The sequence below is a fragment of the Rutilus rutilus genome (assembly GCF_951802725.1).
Source record: "Rutilus rutilus genome assembly, chromosome: 7".
NCBI lineage: Eukaryota > Metazoa > Chordata > Actinopteri > Cypriniformes > Leuciscidae > Rutilus > Rutilus rutilus.
The window spans coordinates 15,947,953-15,974,555 of record NC_140221.1 but is presented as its reverse complement, the minus strand read 5'-3'; the positions used below and the strand labels follow the sequence as shown (position 1 = coordinate 15,974,555).

General features: G+C 41.9%; 1 protein-coding gene across 6 annotated transcripts in view; it reads left to right on the top strand.

The window, feature by feature from the left end:
• Positions 1–26,603, top strand: part of LOC311293630 (uncharacterized protein) — an 88,050-nt gene that overhangs the window by 36,780 nt on the left and 24,667 nt on the right. For 4 of the 6 annotated variants that reach the window (XM_084414043.1, XM_084414044.1, XM_084414041.1 and 1 more), the window contains exons 9-16: positions 6,840–6,962; positions 7,153–7,386; positions 16,071–16,226; positions 16,380–16,565; positions 16,828–16,941; positions 18,647–18,760; positions 19,595–19,633; positions 22,258–22,471. In XM_084414043.1, the coding sequence (XP_084270169.1) occupies positions 6,840–6,962; positions 7,153–7,386; positions 16,071–16,226; positions 16,380–16,565; positions 16,828–16,941; positions 18,647–18,760; positions 19,595–19,633; positions 22,258–22,471 (1,180 nt within the window). Of the gene's footprint in view, positions 1–6,839; positions 6,963–7,152; positions 7,387–16,070; positions 16,227–16,379; positions 16,566–16,827; positions 16,942–18,646; positions 18,761–19,594; positions 19,634–22,257; positions 22,472–22,538; positions 22,681–25,143; positions 25,231–26,603 lie in introns of those variants that run through there. The other 2 variants (XM_084414046.1, XM_084414045.1) reach the window with 2 other exon arrangements.

Genomic DNA, 26,603 nt, shown 5'->3' with positions numbered 1-26,603 from the left:
TGGTGCGTGTGATCACTATGCAGTATGCACCCCTACACATAAGCACTGCCCCCACAGTACCAATTCTCCCCCCAGTTCGTGTGGGAGAAGTAATAAATGTAGGTTGTGTGCCCACTATGAAGTACGCACCCCTAGACTTGAAAACTGTTCCCACAGTTTCAGTTCTCCATCCAGCTCGCACTGGAGATGTGATGAAAGGTGTGCCCGCTGTAATGCACGTGCCCCTGCACATACGTGCTGTTCACATATCATTACAAGACGGCTGTCACAGAGCAGCCCGTCCCCAGTTTTCATTCAACCCCTAGCTATGCGGTATATCAGTATGGGTGTCGAACATAATAAAACGAGGCTACTCGCTACAGTTTGCTCGCAGACCCCCGCGCGTTCGAGCCGTGGTCGAAACAACAGTGAGAAGAGATGTGGCGCACATCCTTCGCACCGAAGTGTCGAAACTGTTAGAAAAGGGAGCTGTCGAACCAGTCCCTCTTTCACAAAGCGAGTTGGACTTTTACAGTGGCCTCAGGCCCATCCTAGACATCAGACACCTGAACAAAGCGCTTATGATATGCCCGTTCAGGATGCTGACAACCAGATAAATCTTTGCGCAAATTCGCCCAGGGGATTGGTTTTTCTCAGTGGATCTGAAAGATGCTTATTTTTTACATTCAAATATCGCCCCATCACAGGCCATTCCTGAGATTTGCCTTCGAGGGGCAGGCTTACCAGTACACAGTACTACCGTTCGGACTATCACTGGCACCTCGTACATTTACGAAGTGCATGGATGCAGCACTCTCCCCCCTGAGACAGCTGGGAGTGCGAGTGTTAAACTACCTCAACGATTGGCTGATTATAGCCCAATCGGAGGAACAGTTGATAACTCACAGATCCTGGCTCCTCAGCCATTTACAATGCCTGGGTCTAAGGATCAGTGCTTCCAAGAGCACACTGTCTCCCAGCCAGGGTATTTCTTTCCTGGGTACAGTGATAGACTTTACAAATGAAAGCGCGCCTTACATCAGAGTGCACGCTCACCATTCAACGCCTAGCGGCATCCTTCAGAGAAGTTGGGTCTCATGGCCTCAGCATCATCAGTACTTCAGCTTGGACTACTGCACATATGCCATCTCCAGCGCTGGCTAAAACCCAGAGTACCGGCTCACGCGTGGTGATTTGGCCACTTACAAATCAGAGCGAACCACGGCTGTATCAAAGCCCTGGCTCCCTGGAAAGCAGCAAACTAGTATCAGTCAGGCGTGAGTATGGGTGTGGTTTCGAGGAGAAAAGTGATCTCGACAGACGCCTCCAACCTAGGTTGGGGGGGCCCTTTACGAGGGCAAGCCCGTCTCTGGCCGTAGTGCCTACATATAAACTGTCTAGAGATGAGAGCGGTTGCTCTATCACTGAAAGCTTTTCTCCCATATCTAAAAGGCCACCACGTCCTGGTCTGGACGGACAACATGACAGTGGTGTCCTACATAAATCGCCAGGGCGGTCTCAGGTCAAACAACCTGCACGCCATGGACAGGAGTCTCATTCTATGGGCTCAGCACAACCTGCGCTCTCTGAGGGCAGCTCATGTGCCAGGCATTCTGAACCAGGGTGCGGATATGCTATCCAGAGACAATGTTCCCCCAGGTGAATGGTCTGTTCACCTGCAGACGGTTCAGCTGATATGGAGCATCTTCGGTGAGGCAGAGATCGACCTCTTCGCCTCAGAAGACAATGCTCATTACCGAACATTTTTCTCAAAAAGCAAGGACACGCTAGCCCACAACTGGCCGAGCCATCCGCTATATGCACTTCATCCGGTCACAATGCTACCACAGGTCATCGAACGGATCAGGGAAAGCAAGTGTGCAGTGCTACTAATAGCCCCTCTTTGGAAGACCCAGTTATGGTTCTCCGAGTTGGCACAACTGCTAGAAACAGCCTGATGGCCAATACCACTGAGGAGAGATCTCCTCACGCAGGCGAATGGGAAAATCTGGTAACCCCGTCCCAACTTGTGGGCCCTTCATGCATGGCTCCTCAACGGGTACCCGGGTATCTCCCGGATAGGGTGCTAAAAACCATCACTGAAGCAAGAGTGCCTTCGACTAGGCTCCTCTACGCTCAGAAATGGGTGGTGTTCTCTGCCTGGTGCACAGCACGGAGCCTGGACCCCTACTTGTGCGAAGTACTAAGTGTACTCGCCTTTTTGCAAGAGCTCTTGGACGCGGGTCGCACCCTCTCCATGCTCAAAGTATATGTGGCGGCCATAACAGCATCTCACGCTCCTGTGGCCGGACAATCACTATGAAGAAACGACGTCATCATGCGCTTCCTTAAAGGGGCAAGGTGGCTAAACCATCCGCGAACCCCCTCTGTGCCTATCTGGGACCTCTCCACGGTCCTGGAAGCAATGAAGGGGGCCCCATTTGAGCCGCTTCAGTCTGCGGACCTGAAGCATCTCTTGCTCAAAACCGCTCTCTTACTGGTGCTCACTTCAGTCGAGAGAGTGGGCGATTTACATGCGCTATCAGTAAGCGCATCCTGCCTTGAGTTTGGGCCTAACGACTCCAGAGTCGTCCTTAAGCCAAGGCATGGCTATGTTCCTAAAGTGCTCTCGACTCTGTTCAGAGAACAGGTTATTTCACTAGCAGCTCTTCCTTCACCAGAGGATGACAGAGACGCGAATTTACTCTGTCCCGTCAGGGCTCTCAGAGTTTATCTGGAGCGTTCTGCCTCATTCAGACAGTCGGAACAGCTTTTTGTATGCTTTGGCGGCCGCACCAAGGGGCTCGCCGTTTCAAAGCAAAGATTATCGCGCTGGATAGTTGATGCTATCACGCTGGCTTATGAGTCTAAGGGCCTTCATTGCCCCTTAGGCGTTAGAGCTCATTCCACGAGAGGTATGGCCTCATCTTAGGTTTGGTCAAGTGGAATACCTATTGAAGATATCTGTGCGGCGGCCGGCTGGGCCTCGTCATCCACATTTGAGATATGAGGTATTATAACCTGGAGGTATTATAACTTGGAAGTTCCTGCTTTGCAAGCGAGGGTTCTTTCAATACAAGATGTGTAAGCACAAACCTCCTGAGCTTTAGGGCCTGATACATATCCGGTCTAGGGTTGCAAAGGGGCGAAAAAATTTCGGTAAATTTCCATGGGAAGTTAAGCTGGGGAATTTTGGAAATATTCCATATTAGAAATTTTCCATGGGAATTATGGGAATTAATGGGAATTTAGGGGAACTAACTGGGAATCAATTGTAATGTAATCGATCATTGTATTATATCCAAGCATAAATATAAACAGAAGTCATAAGAAAACATCCATGCAAAATGTTTTCAACAGATATTTCAACAGATTTATTTGTGAGTAGAACAGAACAAGTTTTAATTATTTAGAAAAACAGCCACATGAGGTAGCTAGCATCTGCCTTATGTGGTAAATAAAGTTATGCTAGCTTATTTAGCATCTAACTTATCAGCTTGCTATCTACTAGATGAATTCACTTGTATGTGATATTTGCAATTTAAACATTTAATAAATATATTTCCCCATAATATCATCAAAACGTTCTTCACTTTGTTTAGTCCACAGGCTCAAATGTGTGCCTTCAATAGTCTTGTGCTTTGGGCTTCTGTACATGTGATGGAGGCATGCACAGTGCCAGTAGGGGGTGTGGTCTCAATAGCCATGCAGTAAGCAGTGTACTATGTGCATGTGATTGAGGAATGGCATGGATATTCAAGTGTATTTGAATGGCATCTGTTTGTTTTAGTCAAGATTATGCTAAAATATACTTTCCTCAACTATATTTAAGTTCCCTATGAAGAGCCAACCCTCAACTTCGAAAATTCCCAGTTTATTCCCGTTTATTCCCATAAATTCCTGTTAATTCCCTTAAATTCCCATTAATTCCCATGGAAAGTTTCCATCTTTGAAAATTCCCAGAATTTTGCAACCCTAATCCGGTCCTGGCTAAATTCTAACTATGGTTCTTATATTTATACATTCTAAATGGTTTGGCCCTCATTAGGCCCATTCCTTGTTTTTCCCTATACGAAGCCCGTCACGGACTGGCTTTTATTGGGTTCATACTTTACTTTTCTATAAGCCTCTGACATCTTGCCTTAGGCTACTGAACAGAGCGAAGTTAAGCACGCACGGAGTTTTGAAGGGGGTTCCCATAGCGTAAGCTAGCCTTACGCAATACGAGAGACCTCTCGAAAGGGAAGGTCTCGGTTACTTACGTAACCTCGGTTCCCTGAGATGAGGGAATGAGTATTGCGTAACCCACCGTGCCACTGTGCTTTGATCAGGGGATCGCTTCAGTCGATTAAACCTGAGCTTCTTGGCAAAGAATGGGTGCTTATATAACCATAAGCCATGCCCGTTCTGGTCAACCATTCTGATTGGTTCGCACGTCTGAGCCGCCTCGCCATACGTTCGTAAAGCCAATGACCGCGCTAGTCGCTCATCTGTGTATGCTGTGTAGCTGCACTGCGTTTAAAAAAATTGCGGCCCCTAATCCCTAACCCTAACCGCTGTGACGCAACAGCGAGCACACTAGCATTAAAGAATATGGCATGCCGGATGGCACAGCAGAACAGCGGGCTGAAGGCGGCGTCCGGTGAACCCAGGAAGCCGGCGTCCTCAGGGCTGAATAGCAGAAGGCTTGTTCCGCTGAAAGCTTGTCGACGGCGGCGAAAGCTTCTATCCAGAGTTCAGCGAAGTGGAGTGTTTGCTGAAGGAGATAAAATCTGAGTTCCTTGGCAAAGAATGGGTGCTTGTATAGCCATAAGCCAAGCCCATTCTGGTGGGCTCTGACGCGCTAAGGTGCGAAGCGGCCTGATTGGTTTGCACGTATGAGCCGCCTTGCCATTGGTTCATGCAATTGTCGCAGCACAGCCAATGGCCGCGCTAGTCGCTCATCTGTGTATGCTGTGTAGCTGCACTGTGTTTTAAAAAATTGTCTTAAATTTTCTCGAGAAAAGGAGTTTTTACATAGCGTAAGCTAGCCTTATGCAATACTCGTTCCCTCATCTCAGGGAGCCGATTTAATTGATCAATAAACAGTAATATTGTAAAAACAATAATATTGTAAAATAATTTTTCTGTTTTGGTTACACTTTATTTTAAGGTGTCCTTGTTACAATGTAATTGTATACTGTAGGTATTGAGCAGGCTTGTGCAAAATTCAGAATTTCAGAATTGGCCTCCATTCAATTCATGAATTTGAATTTGAATTGAATTTACTCCGCCCCACAGGACGTTGAATTGAATTTGAATTGGAATGACAGGAAGTGGAATTAAATTCATGGCAATTCAAAGAAATTCCACACAGTCACACAACAGAAAGAATGTGTTGAGTCTCGCATGCATTCAGTGTTAGGAAGGTTACTTTGGAAATGTTATTGCTTACTGTTATTAGTTACCCATTATAAATGTGGTTTGGATTACTTTATTTGGATAACTTTATCAATGCAAAGCAATTTCGTTTTAAGTTGATTAGTAACTAATTGAACTAAACATTTTACCTCAGTAATACAACTAAATACAATTACATTAATTTTGTAATTTAATAACAGAAATTTCATTTCATGTAACTATTTACTCCTCAACCCTGCATACATTTTGTTCTAAAATAGATATTGATCAAATTCTTGAAATAAATTACCCCCTCAATGTTGTTTAATTAGTTTTGTTCCAATGTAATTTTCATTTCAAAGTAATCACACAAACACAAAGTTGTTGTAAATGCAGTTATCATTTATTCCAATGCAAAAAATTACTGAGCAACACTGTTGCATCTAATTCTCAATAGCTCCTCAAATGTTTTTCATTGAGTCTGCACCGTTCTGGTCTGAATATCTTTCCTGCAACACTAAAGATTCTCTCAACAGGTGCAGAGTGAAGTTGTAAGGGACTTCTGAAACTTAAAAAGTCCAGTGTTGCCCATCAAATTGTGCTTTCAAACAAATTTCCACCTCAAATTGTTTAGCAACCATTTTAAATACTTGGCTAAAGTAAAGCATTCTGGGAAATGGAGTCATGTTCCATCATGTTCCACAAAATGACAATTACAATAAATCAAACTTAATTATTTGTTCTGTGACTAGAGCTTTTAACATTCATTGCTGGGGGAAAACATATCATTTTAATGTAATCTAAGTAGTAGAACGAATAGTAGTTATACGAATAGTAAGAACTAAGTAGTTCAAACGAATATCATTTATAATGCAATCATATCTGACATATACTGTAAAGCTTCATTGTTAAACACTTCACTTAAAATATGTATATGAATTTCTTTGAATTTTTATTGAATTGCAATTCTGCTTCCTTTAATTCAAATTCGAATTGTAATTCTAGATCCTGTTTTTGACATCAATTCAAATTCAAGAATTGAATTGGAATTAAGGAGTCATTCTCAATTAAATTCTGAATTGTGCACAAGCCTGGTATTGAGTAATATTATTAACATGTACTTACTATAGAGTTATAGGGTTTTGTTTAGGGTTAGTTGAATGTAATTATTCATAATTTACAGTTATTACTACTGTAAGTACATGTAACAAGGACACTGCAAAATAAAGTGTTACCACTGTTTTCTATTACGATGTATTTTAAAAATGTAATTCATTCCTGTGATGCAAAGCTGAATTTTCAGCATCATTACTCCAGTCTTCAGTGTCACATGATCCTTCTGAAATCTTTCTAATATGCTGATTTGCTGCTCAAAAATATGGCCAGTGCCTGATATGGGCATGTAAACAATCTTGTTGCTTCTGGCTTTTGAAACTAGATTTTTAAGAACATTTTTGATGAAATTGCTTCTTTCTTTTCAGGCTTTAGTGGTCAGAACTGCGAGGAGAACATTGATGACTGTCCAGACCATCGCTGCCTTAACGGAGGGACCTGTGTGGATGGAGTGAACACCTACACTTGCCAATGCAAGCCAGAGTGGACAGGTACCAAATGCCTACTCAAACCCTACACTTCAATTACAGCTAGACATACATTTTTGAATCAGTAAGGCTAACAAGGTTTCATTGAGTAAAATCTCTTTTTTTATTGGCGTTGTATCTGTGTTTAGAAAGGTACATACTGTATTTTGCAGTGAAATTAACAGCTTTAAGTATTTATATATTAATTCCTCAGGTCATTTCTGTACCGAAGATGTCAACGAGTGCGATTTGATGCCCAATTCCTGCCAGAACGGTGGTACATGCTTGAACACGCAGGGGGGATACAACTGTGTGTGTGTGAACGGCTGGACAGGGGATGACTGCAGCGAGAATATCGATGACTGCGCAAATGCTGCCTGCAATGCAGGAGCCACATGTCATGATCGGGTGGCCTCCTTCTCCTGTGAATGTCCTCACGGGCACACAGGTGTGCATAGTTTTTTCACATCCAACTGAATGTTGGTTTGAGGCACTCATTTCTTTTATTGGAGCATTAGCTTTATGAGAGCTTTGAGCAAAACCACTGAAGATAATTTAAAGACCCTATTTTTAGTTTAATGGACCACTTATTTTACTTATTTTCTATTGAAAAAGAAGTTAAGATGGGACATATCAATTTGCTTTTTTAATCTGTTCAAATGAATTTAGTCCGTATTGTATGTACACTGGCTCATAGATGATGTAAAGCTAATTGCCATGGATTGAGTGTCATGACATTGTGTGTAACACTTTATTTTACAGTGTTCTTGTTACACATCTTTTATGTAGTTGCTATAGTAATTACTATAAATTGTGCATAATTGCATGCAACTAACCTAAACCACACCTTAATCCTAATCAGGGTTTGGTATTATGCGTGTGGATTTCAGTAGTGGCATGTAACGCAGTCACTCCTACTAGCCAATTTGGCAGGGTGAATTATATATATAATATATGCATTTTTCAATTGTAGTCTTTTAAAAATCATCTGAAATAATAAACTAAGTGCAATTTAGTGTTGTCAAAAATATAGATTTTTCGATATCGATACCGAAATATCTGAAACGCTTCCAATACTAATTTTCCACAGAATTGATACATGATACAAGCTGCGCTTTCTCATCTCTCTGACAGCGAGTTGACACACAAACCTGCCCCACACCACAAACACACCAAATGAATTGCCCCGGCATAGGATTGCGCATATTTTGCATAATTTTACTCATTCCTTCAGCTTTTGTGCTTTTGTGCCTCTCAGTACTAAATTGAGTTCTTTTTCACTGCTTATTGCACTTAAACAGTCAAAAACACACAAAATAATGTCAAAAAATGCTGGTTTTGGCGAGTATTCATGTAAACACAGTCAGTTATGTTTTAAGTGCACGTAAACAGTTGAGAAAGAAAATGCATAATATGTAACAGTATAATGGATCTGTGCGTCAGGGTTTAAAGTGACAGCAGCCTAATATGCCTGCGGCCAAATTATGAGATAATATAAAAAAATATCTATATGACAGTTTTTCCCAATGGTATTGATGTCAAAATTGTGGCCAGTGAAAATGCTGAGTAGCTGATAACTTTGGAAAACCACTAGCCACAGTGGCTGGTGAGCACAAAAGTTAATGTCAAGCCCCGAACCTAACCCTATAGTCAGTACATGTACTCAGTACTTAAATGTATAATTACACTGTAACACAGACACCTTAAAGGTCCCATGGCATGAAAATTTCACTTTATGAGGTTTTTTAACATTAATATGAGTTCCCCTAGCCTGCCTATGGTCCCCCAGTGGCTAGAAATGGCGATAGGAGTAAAACAAGCCCTGGGTATCATGCTCCGCCTTTGAGAAAATGAAAGCTCAGATGGGCCAATCTGGAATCTTCCCTATATGTGGTCATACGGGGAAAGGTTACCTCCCCTTTCTCTGCTTTGCCCGCCCAGAGAATTTGGCCCACCCATGAGAAAATGAGCTACGACCGTGCGAGTGCGATATTGGTTTTTCCTTGAGAGACATCGTGGCTTGCAAACGAGCGAAGCATGGCAGTTGCTCAGTGTTTGGATGTACAAATGAACACAAAAGTATTTTTTTAGTTGCTTCATCCGAGCCTCTGAAGAACCAATTAAGACTTCAATATACGTGGACATGGAGAACTTTGTCATTAAAAAATGAGCCAGAGTAGAGTCTTCTCTAAACTACAAAGATTACTGATACAGCTTTAGAACAATAGCAAATCAGAGCAACATGAAAAGCCAACAACGTAGGCTTAGTGTTAGCTACATGATAATAACTGTAACAGCATAACAGCTATAACTAACCATTCGGAGACGTCCTGCTGTAGCTGCTGAGTTGCAACTTCTTCAGGTGCTTCTCCATCCGGATCAGATTCCGTGTCAAACTGGAAAGCTTGAACGACTGCGTGTCTACGAGCCATTGCGATACATCCACTGTAAACATTAGCGCATGGTACTGTGGCCGCAAGCTGGTCAAGGCCACACCCCCACCCTCCACCTTGCCCCGCCTCACCCCGCCTCTCTCCTCCTCATTAGCTACAGACAGAAATGGCATGTCCTAAGGAAAGCTCATTGTGGGACAGGCTCGTAGTGGCTGTAATTCTGCACCAAGGCTGAATTTCGGGAAAAAGACTTTAGATACAGTATTAGGGGACCACTAAGGCCTATATAAAAGCATCCAAAAAGCAGCATGTCATAGGACCTTTAAAATAAAGTGTAACCAACATTTGTTTTGATTTCATGAGGTCTTTAAAACCTGCCATGCTGGTGTGATCATACGTGCGAAAGGGTTAAAACCTGCCATGCTGTTTAAATAGGAGACATTTGTCACAACTACCACACCACCCTGAGGAGCTACCCCGCGGGACTGAAGAGGTCAGACAACAGGAGATACAATTTAAACTTTTATTTATTAAAGGAATGTCTCTTCCTTGTCTCTCCAACACACATTGGCTCTGTATTTCTTATCCACAAGACTGAATTACAGCAGGGGATTACAACAGGAGATGAGCTCAGTTCAGCGGCTCTGATGTGCTTCAGTACAAGCGAAGGACAGACGCGGATGTCAACATTAACTCTGTATTGAGTACCCACAGGACTAGATGACAGCAGGAGATGGACTCAATTCAGCAGCTCTGATGTGCTTCAGCACAGACGAGGATGTCAACATTAACTTTGTATTTCGTACTCACAGGACTGGATTACAGCAGGAGATGGACTCAATTCAGCAGCTCTGATGTGCTTCAGCACATACGGAGGACAGACGAGGATGTCAACATTGACTCTGTATTTCATACTCACAGGACTGGATGACAGCAGGAGATAGCCTCGGTTCAGCAGCTCTAATGTGCTTCAGCACAGACGGAGGACAGACGAGGATGTCAACATTGACTCTGTATTTTGTACTCACAAGACTGGATTACAGCAGGAGATGGACTCAATTCAGCAGCTCTGATGTGCTTCAGCACAGACGGAAGACAGACGAGGATGTCAACATTAACTTTGTATTTCTTACTCACAAAACTGGATTCCATGAGCCGGCGCAGTTACATCAAGGGTGTTTATCCACTCGGTCGCCCGAACGATCTGCGGGGGTCCCACACTCGTGTATACACTACAAAACTCTCAACTCCACACGTAAAAAAAAAAAAAAAAAAAAAATCAACTCAGCACTGCAAATCATTCCAAACCTTGCAATGGATAAGGCAGTGTTCGGGCTCAGATGGACACCTTGATAATTGGAATCTTCATGCGCTGGCATAGCACAGGAATCTATTGCACCATCCTCTCCACATCACTTATCTTCCCAGCAAAACACCCCCACCTCGGGGTTCAATAAGGCCGGATAACCACCTCCCGGGGGACAGACAGAGTACAAGAATCCTTAGGCAATATGGAGATATAAGCATTCCTCATATAATATTCATGATGTTGTGATCTTATTCTCTGACCAGGTTCGGACCGTGGGTCTCTACATTAGGTTACTGAATGATATACACACGGAGACAGGACTGTGGCGACTCGTGCTCTTTTAATGGCCGGACACTTTCACTACAACCATAACACAGGGAAGGCTAATCTGAGGCCGCACACATGATGTGCTGCAGTCATAAACAGTCGAGCACCGAGTGCTCGATAAGATGTATCACATCCCCCTTTTCCGAGAACGTGATGTGTAACATGCACTTAATCACACCAACTTCAATAACATGAAACTACTGTGTCCAATACTAAATAATATATATATCCTTGAAGACTAGCACTTACTTAGTATTAACAAATCACTTTACAATCTTTATGAAAACGCATCAGATAAACAAGTTTCTTAGGTTTAACTTTAACTCTAACCACAATAATACAATAGATTGCCAACACATGTCTGTATTCCCTTTTTTTTTTTTTTACAGACTAAGCAATCAGTCACAGACCACGAACTAGTCTCTGAACCTGACAGGACGTCTCACTACTCTGCCTCTTCTTGTGATATACTCTGGTGAACTGTTCACACCCAAAGGAGACAAGACCTGTGGTGGTGGATCTTGGGGTAGCAGGGCAGTAGACTCATGTGTCTCAGAGTGGGTTACATCTGTATCTTCATCAGAGTCAGTGTCTCTAAACAGACTTGGATGTATCTTCCTCAAATGTCTCCTATTCCTCCTTAAAGTCATTCCTGCTGGAGTCAGCACGTTATACGAGCGTGGCTCCAGTCTCTGGCCTGTCACTACGGCTGGTTCCCAACCACGTCGTGTCTGCATGTGTACGGTGGTACCCGGATCTAAGGCAGGCAACGGCCTGGCATCACGATCGTGATATAGGCGCTGGCGTGTCTGCAAATCCTGAATCCGTTTTAGTATATCCGGTGGAGTGGATGGCTTTAGCGAAGCGCTGGAACATGGAAGTGTGCCGCGCAGAGCCCTTCCCATCAACAGCTGTGCAGGTGTCATGTTCAGCCCTGTCACTGGTGTGTTCCTTAGTGACAACAGTACCAGATGTGGGTCTGTGCCGGTATGCATCGCTTTCTTGAGAGCATGTTTTACTGTCTTTATGGTCCTTTCCGCGAGTCCATTGGACTGTGGATATCCGGGGCTTGAGTGTGTGATCTTAAAGTCCCAAGAGGCTGCGAATGACTTCATCTCGTAGCTGGCAAAAGGAACTTGATCACTCACCAGCTCTCTGGGAATTCCATGCCTAGCAAACACAGACTTCATTTTCTGGATTACTGTGAGAGCTGTTGAATCAGGTAAATTCAGCACTTCTGGGTATTTGGTCAAATAGTCCACTAATAACAAGTAAGACTGACCGTTCATTTGGAAGATGTCGGCTCCAACTTTCATCCACGGGAGCTCAGGGACTTCATGGTTGATGAGAGGCTCCTTCTGCTGTTGTGGCTGAAATTGTTGGCACTGCCTACATTTCTCCACTGTCAACTCTATGTCACGCGACATGCCTGGCCAATAGAGGACTTTCCTTGCTTTAGCTTTTGTGCGCTGGACACCCTGGTGAGCCAGATGAAGTTTCTCCAAGATCTCTCTCCTGAAGCCTTGTGGTATGACAATTTTGTCTCCTACCATAATGATGTCGTTCTGGATGCTGATGTTGTGTCGCATTGGCCAGTAGCTGTGAAGACGTTTATCCAGGCCGCGCCTCCTCGCAGGCCAGCCGTTCAGATGTTTCTCACACACATCTTGCAATACACTGTCTGCAGTGGTGGCTGTTTTCAACTGGTTGAGCGTCTCCTCACTCAGTGAGTCTGTGGCCTCCATGGCGTACACAACTTTCTCATCACAGGGATTTTCGTCCACGCTGTCACCGTCTCTGCTCATCGTAGCTCGTGACAGAGTGTCTGCAATATACATGTTCTTGCCTGGAGTGTAGGTTATGTTCAGATCATATTTTTGCAGTTGCAGCAACATACCTTGTAGTCGTGCTGGTGCTTTGTTCAGCGGTTTTCTTACTATGGCCTCCAGAGGCTTGTGATCTGACTGCACGGTCACTGCTCTGCCAAAGACGTACTGGTGGAATCTCTTGGCTGCAAAGACTATGGCCAGCAGCTCCTTCTCTATTTGTGCATACCTCTTTTCAGTATCCGTGAGCGATCGTGAGGCATAGCAGAGAGGTTGTCCTTCCTGTAGCAGACATGCTCCAAGTCCGTCCTTTGATGAGTCTGCCTGTAGTGTAAGTGGTTTCCTGTGGTCGTAATACCTCAACACCGGTGCCTGTGTCAGAGCAGCTTTCAGGGCCTCCAAAGCTGCAGTGTGGTGTGGACACCACTGCCACAATGTGTCCTTCTTAAGCAGCTGTCTGAGCGGTGCTGTCAGTGAGGCCTCATTTGGGACATACTGCGCCAAGAACTTGGTCATGCCCAACAGGCGTTGGAGGCTTTGTTTATCCTCAGGGGGCGGCATGTCAATGATTGCCTTGATCTTGGCATCATCAGCCCTCTGTCCTGCTGAGGTGATTATGTGTCCCATATATTTCACAGTGTCAACCTTGTACTGTATTTTGTCTTTATTAAACCTCACATTTGCTGCCATTGCTCTCTCCATCACTTCATGAAGGATTTTGTCGTGTTCATGTTCTGAGGCTGCAGCTATTATCATGTCATCAGCGACAATATGCACACCTGGAATGTCACCAAAGGTCTCACAGTTCTTCTGCTGGAACACCTCGCTGGCTGACTTTATCCCGAAGGGAAGCCTGAGGAAGCGGTATCGGCCCCACGGTGTATTAAAGGTGCACAGTTTTGAAGATGGCTCGTCCAGCTTAATTTGCCAGTATCCATCCTTTTTGTCCAGGATGGTGAAGATGGTTTTACCTGCAAGTTTGCTGCGCACATCTTCAGGTGTAGGGATGGAGAAATGCTGGCGTCTGACAGCTTCATTCAGGTTACAAGGATCCAAACACACCCTTAGTGAACCATTCTTTTTCTTAGTGGCAACGAGACTGTTCACCCATTCAGTCGGCTCTTTGACAGGCTTTATCACCTCCCTCTTCTCCAGATCATGCAGCGTGTGTTTCAGTGTATCCATGATCGAAAGAGGTATGTTTCTACACCCATGGATCACAGGAGGAACAGATGAGTCAACATGTATGTGATGTACTCCAGGAAACTCACCCAGTCCTGTGAAGACCACTGCATATCTTTTAATCAGCTCCTCTTTGGTGGATGGAGGCTGTGGGGGCTTTGTTATGAGTTCTTCAACCCTCTTCACCAGCTCCAACCTTGCACACGCTTCACCTCCCAGAATCGCTTTGTCTGCCTGTGTTGTTACATGGAACTTTACAGTGGCACTGTGTCTGGAGGTTTTACACTGCAGGGAAGCAACACCACATGAGGGCAGGCGGGCTCCACCAAAAGCGATTAACACAGTCTTTGTGGGTTGTAGTTGAATGGGACCTGGCAGTTGCTTGAAAATGGACATGGGCAGCACACTGGCATCTGCGCCTGTATCCAGTTTGAATTTTATTGCTACGCCTCTAATGCTGGCTGTTTCGACCCATTTGCTGTCATTTGTGTGGCTTACTGTCTTTTGATCATTACTATTTATCATGCCGATATACAAGGAGTCCACTTCACTCTCTATGTTGTTTACTGCCTTACTCTTAAAGTTGTCACGTTTCATACCCACTGTGCGACATACCTTGGAGAAGTGATTATTTTTTCCACACTTGTGACACACCACTCCATAAGCTGGGCACTGACGAGGCTCATGCTGTCTCCCACATTTCAGGCAGCTTATTGTTGTTTGTTTTTTTGCATTGTTGAACCTGCTGCTTGTTCGCTTGTGTCCCCTAGATTTCTCCACAGCGTCGACTTGAGTATCACACGTGATAGGGGTCATCTGCATTGCCTGTATTTGTGTCTTGGCGAGTTCTGTTGATCTGCATATGTCAATGGCTCTTTGAAGGGTTAAACCGTTTTCACGGAGCAGTCTTTCTTTCAGACGAGGATCATTAATGCTGAACACTAATTTATCCCTCAGCATATCATCTTCACTTCGGCCAAACTCACAGTCTTTACTTTTCTGACGCAGTTCTGTAATAAATCTGTCCACTGCAGTTCCTGATGACATCGCATGGGACCAGAACAGATGTCTTTCAAACACAACATTCTTCTGTGGGCTAGTACTCTTTGAATGCCGTGAGAACATCTTCCATCGATTCATTGTCGTCATCAGATGGAACAATATGGAGCGTGTTATACACTTCTAATGCTTCTTCGCCTATAGTATGAAGCAGGATGGCTACTTTAACCTCCTCCTCTTTCTCAGACGCACCTGAAGCAGTCATGTACAGGCGAAAGCGTTGTTCCCATCTGCGCCAGTTCTCAGCGATATTGCCGGTGAGTATCAGCTGCGACGGCGGCTTAAACTGCTCCATCCTTGCGCTGTTAGCTGTTCGGTGTTAGCAGAATGCTAATCCTTTTCCGCTCTTTTTTTTTTTTTTTTTTTTTGCACACAGCCCTTTGTTTACTCCGTAACTCCGTCTTCTGACACCATGTTGTGATCTTATTCTCTGACCAGGTTCGGACCGTGGGTCTCTACATTAGGTTACTGAATGATATACACACGGAGATAGGACTGTGGCGACTCGTGCTCTTTTAATGGCCGGACACTTTCACTACAACCATAACACAGGGAAGGCTAATCTGAGGCCGCGCACATGATGTGCTGCAGTCATAAACAGTCGAGCACCGAGTGCTCGATAAGATGTATCACACATGACAAAGAAAGTTAGCCACTTAGCTGAAAGAATCCTGCTTCCTCAGTCCTCCATCCTTCTCTTGCGTCTTTACTGCGTCTCCCGCTGTTTCTTCCTCCTTCCCTCGCTGCTCTTCTCTCTCCAATGTCAGCGTCTTTTATGCTTCTCGCGCCCTAATCGCCGTTTGGGATTTTTCCCCTCGCACGTGCCGGTGATTTCGCCCGATCAGCTCCCGCTGCATTTCCGCCCCGTTCGTGAGTCACCGGAACCGGCCCGGTGTTGCACCGGAAGTGTTCCTCCATAGCAACAACTCCCGTGCAAAAAGGTTCCGGCCCTAGTCACCCCGTGACACATTCACTTATTTTTATTGTCATACATTTCTGTACAAGATAATTTTTATTGTGTGTATCGATGTCTTAGGTCTGCTGTGTCACCTGGATGATGCTTGCATTAGTAACCCATGTCGGAAAGGCTCAAACTGTGACACCAACCCAGTCACCGGCAAGGCCATCTGTACCTGTCCTCCGGGTTATGTTGGCCCAGCCTGTGACCGAGACCTTGACGAATGCTCACTGGGTGAGTAATGGCTTCTTTAAAAAAAACACTTGAACAACACAGCAACCACCCAGAACACCCTAGCAACCACTTAAAACACCCTGCCAACCTGAATGTATTAGTGATCGAATGATGGTTTTAAATGGATGGATTTGTTTTGTGTCTCTTTTTTAGGTGCAAACCCTTGTGAACATGCTGGAAAGTGTATAAACACAATAGGTTCCTTCCAGTGTAAATGTCTGCAGGGATATGTGGGTGCTCGTTGTGACCTGGACATAAACGAGTGCATGTCCAGCCCATGCCAGAATGATGCTACCTGTTTGGATCAAATTGGAGGCTTCCATTGCATCTGTATGCCAGGTAATCCAAAAAATCTGCTGCATTTGGTTTTGGACACAGTCTATATCTAAATGCTCACTATATATTACCTCATACTGGTGATGTCATTACCTCACATGACCAACCTGTGATCCAATAAATAGTTTTTTTTCTAATTATACTGATGCCTGTCTACATAAAGCTGATATATTGTGTTTAGACAAAAGAAACACTAATAGCATCGCTAAGGCAGGCTTAATTCTCTTGCTAAATCTGGAGCTAATTCCCCTATGCTAATTGGCAGGGTACGAGGGAGTCTTCTGCCAGATCAATATTGATGAGTGCTCCAGCATGCCCTGCCTCAACAATGGGAAGTGCATTGACAAGATCAACAACTACCAATGCGAATGCCCCACAGGTGAGCATACAGGGGTCAATCACCTCCCAGGACAGAACAGAGAGGAGAACACTAATCCCTCACTGAGCATCCTCACTTTACAGAATTTTTATACAAGTGCCTAAAGCTTTTCACAGTACTGTTGCTTTGCAGGTAGGTTTCTTCAAGCATCTTGGAGACGTTGCCACAGTTCTTCTTAGCCTGTCTCAGTTTTTTCTGTTTCTTCATGTAATCCCAGACAGACTCGATGATGGTGAGATCAGATCAGTCCGGCTGTTGTCAGACTGTTGGCACACAAAAGTCTCTCTGTTTTTTATACAAGTAATTACTGTTATTAATTACAATTAATGGCAAAAGGAATGTTTGGAAATGTAAACTGATATTTCCTACTGATACACTACAGCAAAAGATATAAATAACTTGCTTAAAACCCTTTTTTTTTTTTTTTTTTGGTGAAAATACTAAAGTGCCTAAGACTTTTGCACAGTACTGCATTTCATTTGTGCGTTGCAAAAATCTGCTTATGGCATAAATTGTCTGTCAGTGTATTAAATTTGAATTGTTCTGAAATTAGTCAGTTATAAAATTGTGAATATAAAATTGAATATATTCACAAAATAAGAACACTTATTTGTTATATAAAGATTTTAATATAAATATTTTATACTTTTATATTAATAAAAATGTTTTAAAAAAAACTTTATTAAACTGAGAAATTTGTTTAATTCTAATTTCATTCATTTAGAAATTCTAAATATTTTAATGTTCTTTCAATTAATTATTTAATGACTACATATTAACATGTTTTGAATGTTTTTCACAGTAGATATATCAGAGCTTTTCAGCATGTGGCGCAGGGATTCTTTTCAGTAGTTTACACACTGAATCCATAGCAACTACAATGGACGCTTTTTGTAATGTGGCATTTTAGCAGCTCAGAAGAAATTCCAGTTTTTCTGAAGATTCATGAGACAGAACTTGATTACAGATACCAGGGGGTCTCTGGGAATGGCATGAGCAAGTTAAGAATTTGTTATCAGGATTATCACTATTAAACAAGATGTGTAATTAATTAAATGTGATCAGACTTACGATTTTAACCAGGCATACAATAAACAACCCAGGGAAATCCATTAGATTTACCTTAAGAACTCCATAGCAACAACTTTCTTAAAAAAAACAACAACAACAAAAATGATTGTTGAAGAACTTTAGTCTCCAACTGTGTCATAAGTCTCTGCACTGATGGATTTGTAGCCCTTAATGTGTTCAGACTGTATATTTGAACAGCAGACGTCTTTAGTGAGGGATTAAAATAACTGAGGGAGAAAGCACAAATGTTGGGGGTTCCTGAGCGGCAGGGTTGCTGAATAGCATTAGGTCAGGGGTTGCGTGGGGCTCTTTTGGTGAGACAGATTCAGAGAGGGGGGCAAAGGCTGGATGGGAGAATGCACACTGTGATGGAAAACTTCTACGGGACAAAGGAGGCAATCAGCATGGCTTGGCGTTCCACTGAATAGACAGTTATAGACAGTAAACTCACTGTGATTGTTTGTTGAAAAGCAGCTTGAAAACATGAGAGAAAGAGAGAGAGGGGTAAAGCTTGCTGCCGTGTATTAATGAACACTGGCTTAGTTGTATAGGCGAGTGTGGAGGAATGAAGTGAGTGCAAACCGAAGGAATGATTGTAATAACCCTCTACTCTTTCCTCTTGCCTCCCTCTCAGGATTCTCGGGTAGCCAATGCCAGTTCGACATCGATGAGTGTGCTAGCACCCCCTGTAAAAATGGGGCTAAGTGTATTCATGGGCCCAACATGTACACCTGCCAGTGCACTGAAGGTATGAAGACACTGTCTGCTTGTTTCAGTTTTTTAAAGCCTGAAAAAATATATGATGGTTTTGAATTGCTTGAAATATAATTGGAGTACAACTGTGCAGCGCAAGTTTGTCATATAGGCTACATAAAATTATAATGAGAGGTACTATATAATTGTGTGCTTATGACATGGCTTTTAATGGTTAGACTTTTGTTTTTGTAATCAGGCTCTCGAAAATTATATACAAATTTGGATTTAGATTTATTGGTCAATATATCGGTTATTGGCTTTCAAATATAAAGAATTATCGGTATCGGCCAACATTTTCTTATCGGTGCATCCCTTGTTGTATTTCTGTTATCAGTATTGTTTGTAGCGCTAAAATATTTGGTAGTACTTTATTTTACAGTCCTGTTCCCCATGTACATACTTATTACAGTAATTACAATAACTGGGTAATAACTAGTTACTAACCCTCGACCTACTCCTAAACCTAACCTTAACCCCTGTAGTTACCTTATATTACCCAGTATTTTCTTAGGTAAGTACACTCTAAGTACACATACTGTAAAATAAAGTGCAACCAAATATTTATTTGGCTATAAATTGCTCTAAAAGTAATGCACTCAGAACAAAATATACAAAAGCTATCACTGTGTTCTAAAATGTACTAATATGCACCTTTTATGTTTATACAGTATAAGGTATACAGATGTACCTTTTAAAAAGGTACCGTCCCAGTGACAGCTTTTGTATCTTTTTTCTGAAGGTGTGGAATAACATGTAAATTTTAAGGCCAGAATGTGAGAAAATGCTGTCATAAAAAATATAATAATTGAATCTGTTTTCTTTTTAGGTTACACAGGGCAGCACTGTGAGACAGATGTAGATGAAGGTCTATCCAATAGGGCTGGGTATTGACACAAATTTCACAATTCGATTCGATTTCGATTCACAAGCTTGCAATTAGATTCGATTTCGATTCCGATTCGATTCAATATTGATTATTTTGGATATCAGGTAAAATACATGGCAAATTTCCTCAAGGAAAACAAATCTCTTAACTAATGCTGTAAATTATGGGAGTCAGTTGTTGTCTACTAGGCTTCATTAGCCTACTATAATATTGAAGGTAAAAATGGAGTTGTAAACAAACACTTAAATTGCACTTTTATTTATTTTTATAATAATAAAGTTATATGAAATATAAACATTTAAATGGTGGCTGTCATAAAAACTTGCCAGATTTATTCAAACATGCATTAAATATTGAAGAACATAAAAAATTATAATGAATATGTAATAGGGTGCATATACAGTGGTGGACAGAATTAAAGGCACCCCTGGTAAATATGATAAAAAATGGCTGTAAAAAAAATAAATCTGCATTGTTTATCCTTTTGATCTTTCATTCATAAAATTAGCAAAAATCTAACCTTTCATTGAAGTAAAAGAATTGAAAGTGGGGAGGAAATCACATTATGAAATAAATGTTTTTCTCCAAAACACGTTGGCCACAATTATTGGCACCCCTAAATTTTTTTACGAGTAAAATATCTCTGATCTATTCATATTTACCTTTATTTAGCACAGCAGGGTGACTAGGAACATGAAATTGTCTAGCAATGAATTCTTGTTTCACGGGAGTTTAAATAAGATGAATACACAAAGGCCAAATTTCTTTAATCATCCATCACAATGAGTAAAACCAAAGAAAATAGTTCTGATGTGCTGCATCAAAAGATTGTTGAGCATCACAAAATATAAAGTGGCTGTAAGAAAATAGCTAAAGAATTGAAAAACCCCATTTTGACCATCAGGGCAATAATTAAATAGTTCCAATCAACTAAAGATGTTACGAATCTGCCAGGAAGAGGACGTGTGTCTATAGTGTCTTAATGCACGCTGAGGAGGAAAGTTTGAGTGGCCAAAGACTCTCCACGGATCACAGATGGAGAATTGCAGAGATTACTTGAGTCTTGGGGGTCGGAGAGCCAAAAAAAAAAAAAAAATCAAACAACCCTATACCCCACATGTTGTTTGGGAGGTTTTCAAGAAAAATCCTCCTCGCTCCTCCAGAAATAAACTCCAGCATATTCAGTTGTCAGACATGACTGGAACTTCAAAAGGGACCGGATTCTATGGTCAGATGAAACAAAATAAGGACTTTTTGGCAGAAAACCCACCAGATGTGTTTGGTGCAAACAGGGATAAAAAGTACCCCATGCCTACGGTTAAATAAACTGCTGGATCTTATATGTTGTGGGCCTATTTTTTTGCTGGAGGTCCTGGACATCTTGTTCAGATACATGGTATTATGGATTCTAGCAAATACCAACAGATAAAACAATCTAAACCTGACAGCCTCTGCTAGAAATCTTATAATGGGCCGTGGTTGGATCTTCCATCAGGACAACGGTCCAAAACAAACATCAAAATCAACACAAAAATGGGTAACTGAGCACAAAATGAAGCTTCTGCCATGACCATCCCAGTCCCCTAAACTGAATCCTATAGAAGAGGAGTGGGCTGAACTGAACAGAAGAAGCACCAACATGAACTTGTGAATATGAAGGATCTGGAGAGATTCTGTATGGAGGAATGATCTCTGATCTCTTGTCAGTTATTCTCATACTCATCTGGCATTGTAGAAGAAAACTCAGATCTGTTATCTTGGCAAAAGGAGGTTGCAAAAAGTATTTAATAACAGGGTGCCAATAATTATGGCCAGCGTGTTTTGGAGAAAAGCATTTATTTTATAATGTGATTTACCCCCCACTTTCAATTCTTTTACTTCAATGAAAGGTTAGATTTTTGTGCATTTTTTGAATGAAAGATTTTTGAAACAATGCAGATTTATTTTTTACAGCCATTTTTTATCTTATTTACCAGGGGTGCCATTAATTCTGACCACCACTGTATTTAGCAAAATGCTTCTCTCTAGAGTTAATTTTTCTAGCTGACTAACGAGTTTATGGTCACTGGATATGGTTTTTCTGAGGTAAATGTGACTTTACATGACATTTTTTACAAGCTGTTTTACTGACGTCTTTCCATGGTTGAAACACTGATTGAGCGATTCCATGTGACAAGATACGGATTTCGATAAGTTGTACTCTATCTTTTAACACACTTTCAGATGCTCATTCGTGTTTATTTCACGCTGTAACTGGTATTATTAAGGCAGAAGAGAAGATCATGTGCGCTCTGCGCTGCTGCTTCTCTTGAGCTGAGCTGCGCCAGAGCGATCTCACACCACAGCGCCAAAATGGTATTTATGTTTTTGATTTTCATAAGAAAATGGACGTAATTTGAAATCTGAGACTTTGTTTCATATCAATAGTAACAAAGCACAAAGATTATTGCGATTTATTGGATGGGATGCATGCTACAATGTTCCATGCATTCATCAACTGAAAACAGGATGACTAGCCTAATCGATTCTTGGGATTTAAGAATCGATATCGGTTTGTAAAAATGAGAATCGATTAAAATTAAGAAATAATTTTTTTTACCCAGCCCTACTATCCAACCTATATGTCACTATGGCACCTGTAAAGACGGCCTGGCATCCTTCACCTGTTCCTGCCGTGCAGGTTTCACGGGTCGTCTGTGTGAGATCAACATTAATGAGTGTCTCAGTCAGCCGTGCCAAAATGGAGGCACCTGCCAGGACCATGAGAATGCCTACTTATGCATCTGCCCGAAAGGAACCGCAGGTGCCACTTTTACTGTAAGTTAACTACCAAAAAATAGTAAATTCCTACCTGTCAAAAGCTCTTTTGGTCATTTACTTACAGGTGCTAACTGCGAGGCAATTATGTTGTGGCAAATTCAAAGTCCTTTTTGGTTCAGGTCTCAAAAAAGCTCTCAGAGTCGAAGTTCCAGGTCAGAAGAATTAACTTTATTGACAAGCAACAAAGTGAGATCTGGACATCTAAAGTTACCATTCCCAGTCCTCATGTCTTATACTTTTTTCTTATCTCTAGGTGCCCAGTGGGCACTGTCGTATACATTTTAAACTGTATATTAAACTAACCATGTTTCTAACATCTAACCTTATATTTAACATCTAATATTTGAACAGGATGTACTGTGACGAAACCAATGGAAAACTTTTGCCTTTGACTGTGTGCGTATGTATGTAAAAATAACATAGTTTTGGAAATTAAACTAGACAGTCTGTTAGAATCTTGTGATTAACAAATGAAGTCATCATTAAAACAAAGTTTGCTTTACCTAGTAACAGAGGGGTTTGCATCTGAAGAACCAATCAAATAGTGAGGAAATTATGTAATGCAGCCTGACATTTATGCCATACCTCGATTCTATAAAAACTGTTGTATCTGTGTTTTACGGTGGGAGTCTCAATGGAATTTGTCTGAGATCCTCCGGCCTTGATTCTTCTTGGGAGAGTTTCTCTGAGAACTGCTCGAAGACTCTCTGTTAATAAAGGCATTTAGAGGACATTTGCTGAAGTCTGTCTGTTAATTTCTGCTGCGCAGCAGGTCAGTTTAGGGAAGCAAGTAAGTTAGGGTAAGAGACTCGGCCAGTTGTCAACGGAAGACGCAAAGAGCTAGAGTATAAAGGTTATTAAGTGTCGATTTGTAGACGCTCTGTGTCGATCAGTAGACGCAACAGATTTATTTATTAAGTGTCGATTTGTAGACGCTAGATAGTCGGGTTTTAGGAAAAAATCCACTACAGCACCCTCATATCTATCTCCTCTTCTTTGTCACTCCTTGTGGCCTTGCCAGCATTAAAAACATCTCCCCTAGACCTTCTTCTATTGGTGGAAAATCTCAAAAACATCTTATATAACATCTTTTTCTTCCAGTGCGTCCCAACACCTGCATTTACAGATTTTTGGATACTTTTCCATTCTCTTATCCTTGTGACCCATTTTCTGCTTGGCATTACAGCATTCAGACTTTTACATGAGACAAGGGAAATTATCCAACACTAACTGCGAGGTTAACCTAGATGACTGTCAGAGCAATCCCTGCGATTATGGAAGGTGCATTGACAAGATAAATGGTACGAGTGTGCCTGTGAACCAGGAAACACTGGTGAGTGGTCTCAGATCATGTGCTTTACACAGAAAATCCCAGGATGTCTTTCGAAATGAGTAGGGGTGTAACCCTGGCATCCTGGCCAAATTTGCCCAGTGGCCTCTGTCCATCATATATACATATATATATATACAGTATAGCAAACACGCTAGATGGGTTTGGTGCACACAAGGATAAAAAGTACCCCATGTGTACAATTTAATATACCATTGGATCTTTAATGTTGTGGGCATATTTTTCTGCTAGAGGTCCTGGACTTCTTATTCAGATACATGGCATTGTGGATTCTATCAAATATCAACAGATAAAAAATCAAAACCTGACGCCTTCTGCTAGAAATCTTATAATGGGCCGTGGTTGGATCTTCCATCAGGACAACGATCCAAAACAAACATCAAAATCAACACAAAAATGTGTAAGGGAGCACAAAATGAAGCTTCTGCCATGACCGTCCCAGTTCCCTGACCTGATGAGTGGAGTAAACTGAAGAGCAGAAGTGCCAACATGGATCTGGGAATCTGGGGTCCGTTCTTCGTACGTCGCTAACTCACTTAGCTGGATTTGATTGTTGGCGATTTGGCATGATCTTGGATTGTTTGGTTCTTCAACGCTCATCCTGTCATAGCAACATGTGCGCAGACTTAAACCTGCTCGGGAGCAGGCTTATTTCATGTTAACAGGATTAGATCCCGGCTTCATAAGCGGAGCTGATACGGGAAGTCCAGCGCAGCGCGATAGTGCACTTTCTTTCTGAGATATATATTCTCGTGATTCGTGAGATTGTCGTTTTTTGTCGCTTTTATGTTTAAAAAACAGGTTTAGTTTTTTTTTTTTTTGTGGCATTTCCAAGCCACTTAAGACCCAATGTTGTAAAGCAGTTTTTTTTTTTTTAGGCTATCATAATTTTTTATGAAGATCATACAATCATGACCATGCCGATTACAGATATGTCACTCAGGCTTCACTAACGTGATTGGTACCATAGACTATAGGCTACCATAGACTGCCATCAAGGCCTCAATGAAGGGGATTATGTGAACAGAAAGGGGGTTCACAATGTAAATGTGCAGCCCAGTTACAATTGTGATTCTTAATATTCCAGATTAGTAATAGCCTATTATATCAAATAAAAAAAAGGCAGTTGACTAAAATCTTCCATATCACAAATGTGAAAGCAAAATGGTCAGGATCTGTGCATGACTTAAGAATTTTCAGAGATTCAGATTTATGCACATTATTTGAAAGTGGTAAGGAAAGTTCCACAATTAAATATCAAACTCACTGTATTACATACACTTATGCTGATCCTAACAGTCCCAACATTTTTTCATAGGTGATTATGACATGTTCCTGCCTGCAGACAGGTGTTTTATGACCCCATTCCCTGACCCAAACCAGTTACAATGCAGCTCCAGGACAAGGGCACACAATGAAATGAACTTTGGCTAACTAAAGGGAAGATTTCAGTGTCTGAAAAGTCTGAGGGGTTGCACACCTGACAGGGCCTGTGACATTGTTGCATGTGCCATATTACACAACATTGCCAAAAAAAAAAAAAAAACTTTTCATTAAATGTTTAATAAAAGACAAATATGCTGGTATGTGGTCACAAATATGTGGTCAAGTGATATTAGACACATGCCTCATGCAACAAATAAAAAGGAAAAGTTGGCTATACACTGCCCACCTGTAGGCCTATGTCTCTTCTGTCTGTGCAGACTCTTCTGTAGGCCTTTCTGTAGATGTGGAATCCTGCAAAAAATATTGCAGCCATAAGCATACACGTATAAATTAAGTAAAGTTATTCATGCACTTGCAGGCTAGTTCCTCCATATGACAGTTATCTGAGAGGGTTTATTCACTGTCCAGTGCAATAGAAACAAATGGACATTACAAAGTCTTATACTTTCTTTCCTTTGGAAAGTTAGAAAATGTCCACTTACTTGCTTTTATAATCAGACAACCATTTATTTAACAGTGCCTTTTATAAAAGAGACTATAATATAACAAAAAATTACCATTATGTAGAATATTTTTGTACTTCACTTTTATTTGTTCCCATGTTCTAGTATGGTGACTGACATTACAATGCACAAAGTAATTATGCAATTATTCAAATACAAAAATATAGGCTAATAAGTGATAAAAGCATCTAACATGGCCACTTCTAACAGATTTAAATTGTCTGCTACGTTTTGCCAGCCCTCTCTCCTGGCTTTTGCAGACTTTGAGGTGTTCCCTGGCGTTTTGATTAAACTTTAAAATTCAGAATAAACTTCGACTATTAGTTCTTGCTCTGCTGTGGAGAAAAACTGAGCGCGCTCTTTGGCCACGCTGAGCAACCAATAGCAGCGTTGCTGATCAATGTTTCTTCTATCGATACATATCCCCTTTTAACCAGCGCATGAACGCGCAATTATCTCAGATAACTCAATCCAGCGATACTAATCATATCCGGCAAGTGTGTTCGAAGAACCGAGTTAGCCAGATCATGATTCGCACGATGATATCATCTTGGATGTGTCATTTGATCTCGGATGTAATAAGCAACGTACGAAGAACTTCGAAGAAGAATTTTTGATCATATTTACCAGGGGTATGATTAATTCTGAGCACGACTGTGTATATATATATATATAGCCCACTCCAGCCCATGAATCTGCTCCAGAGCCCACTCCAGCCCATGAGTCTGCTCCAGAACCCACTCCAGCCCATGAATCTGCTCCAGAGCCCGCTCCAGCCCATGAGTCTGCTCCAGAGCCCGCTCCAGCCCATGAGTCTGCTCCAGAGTCC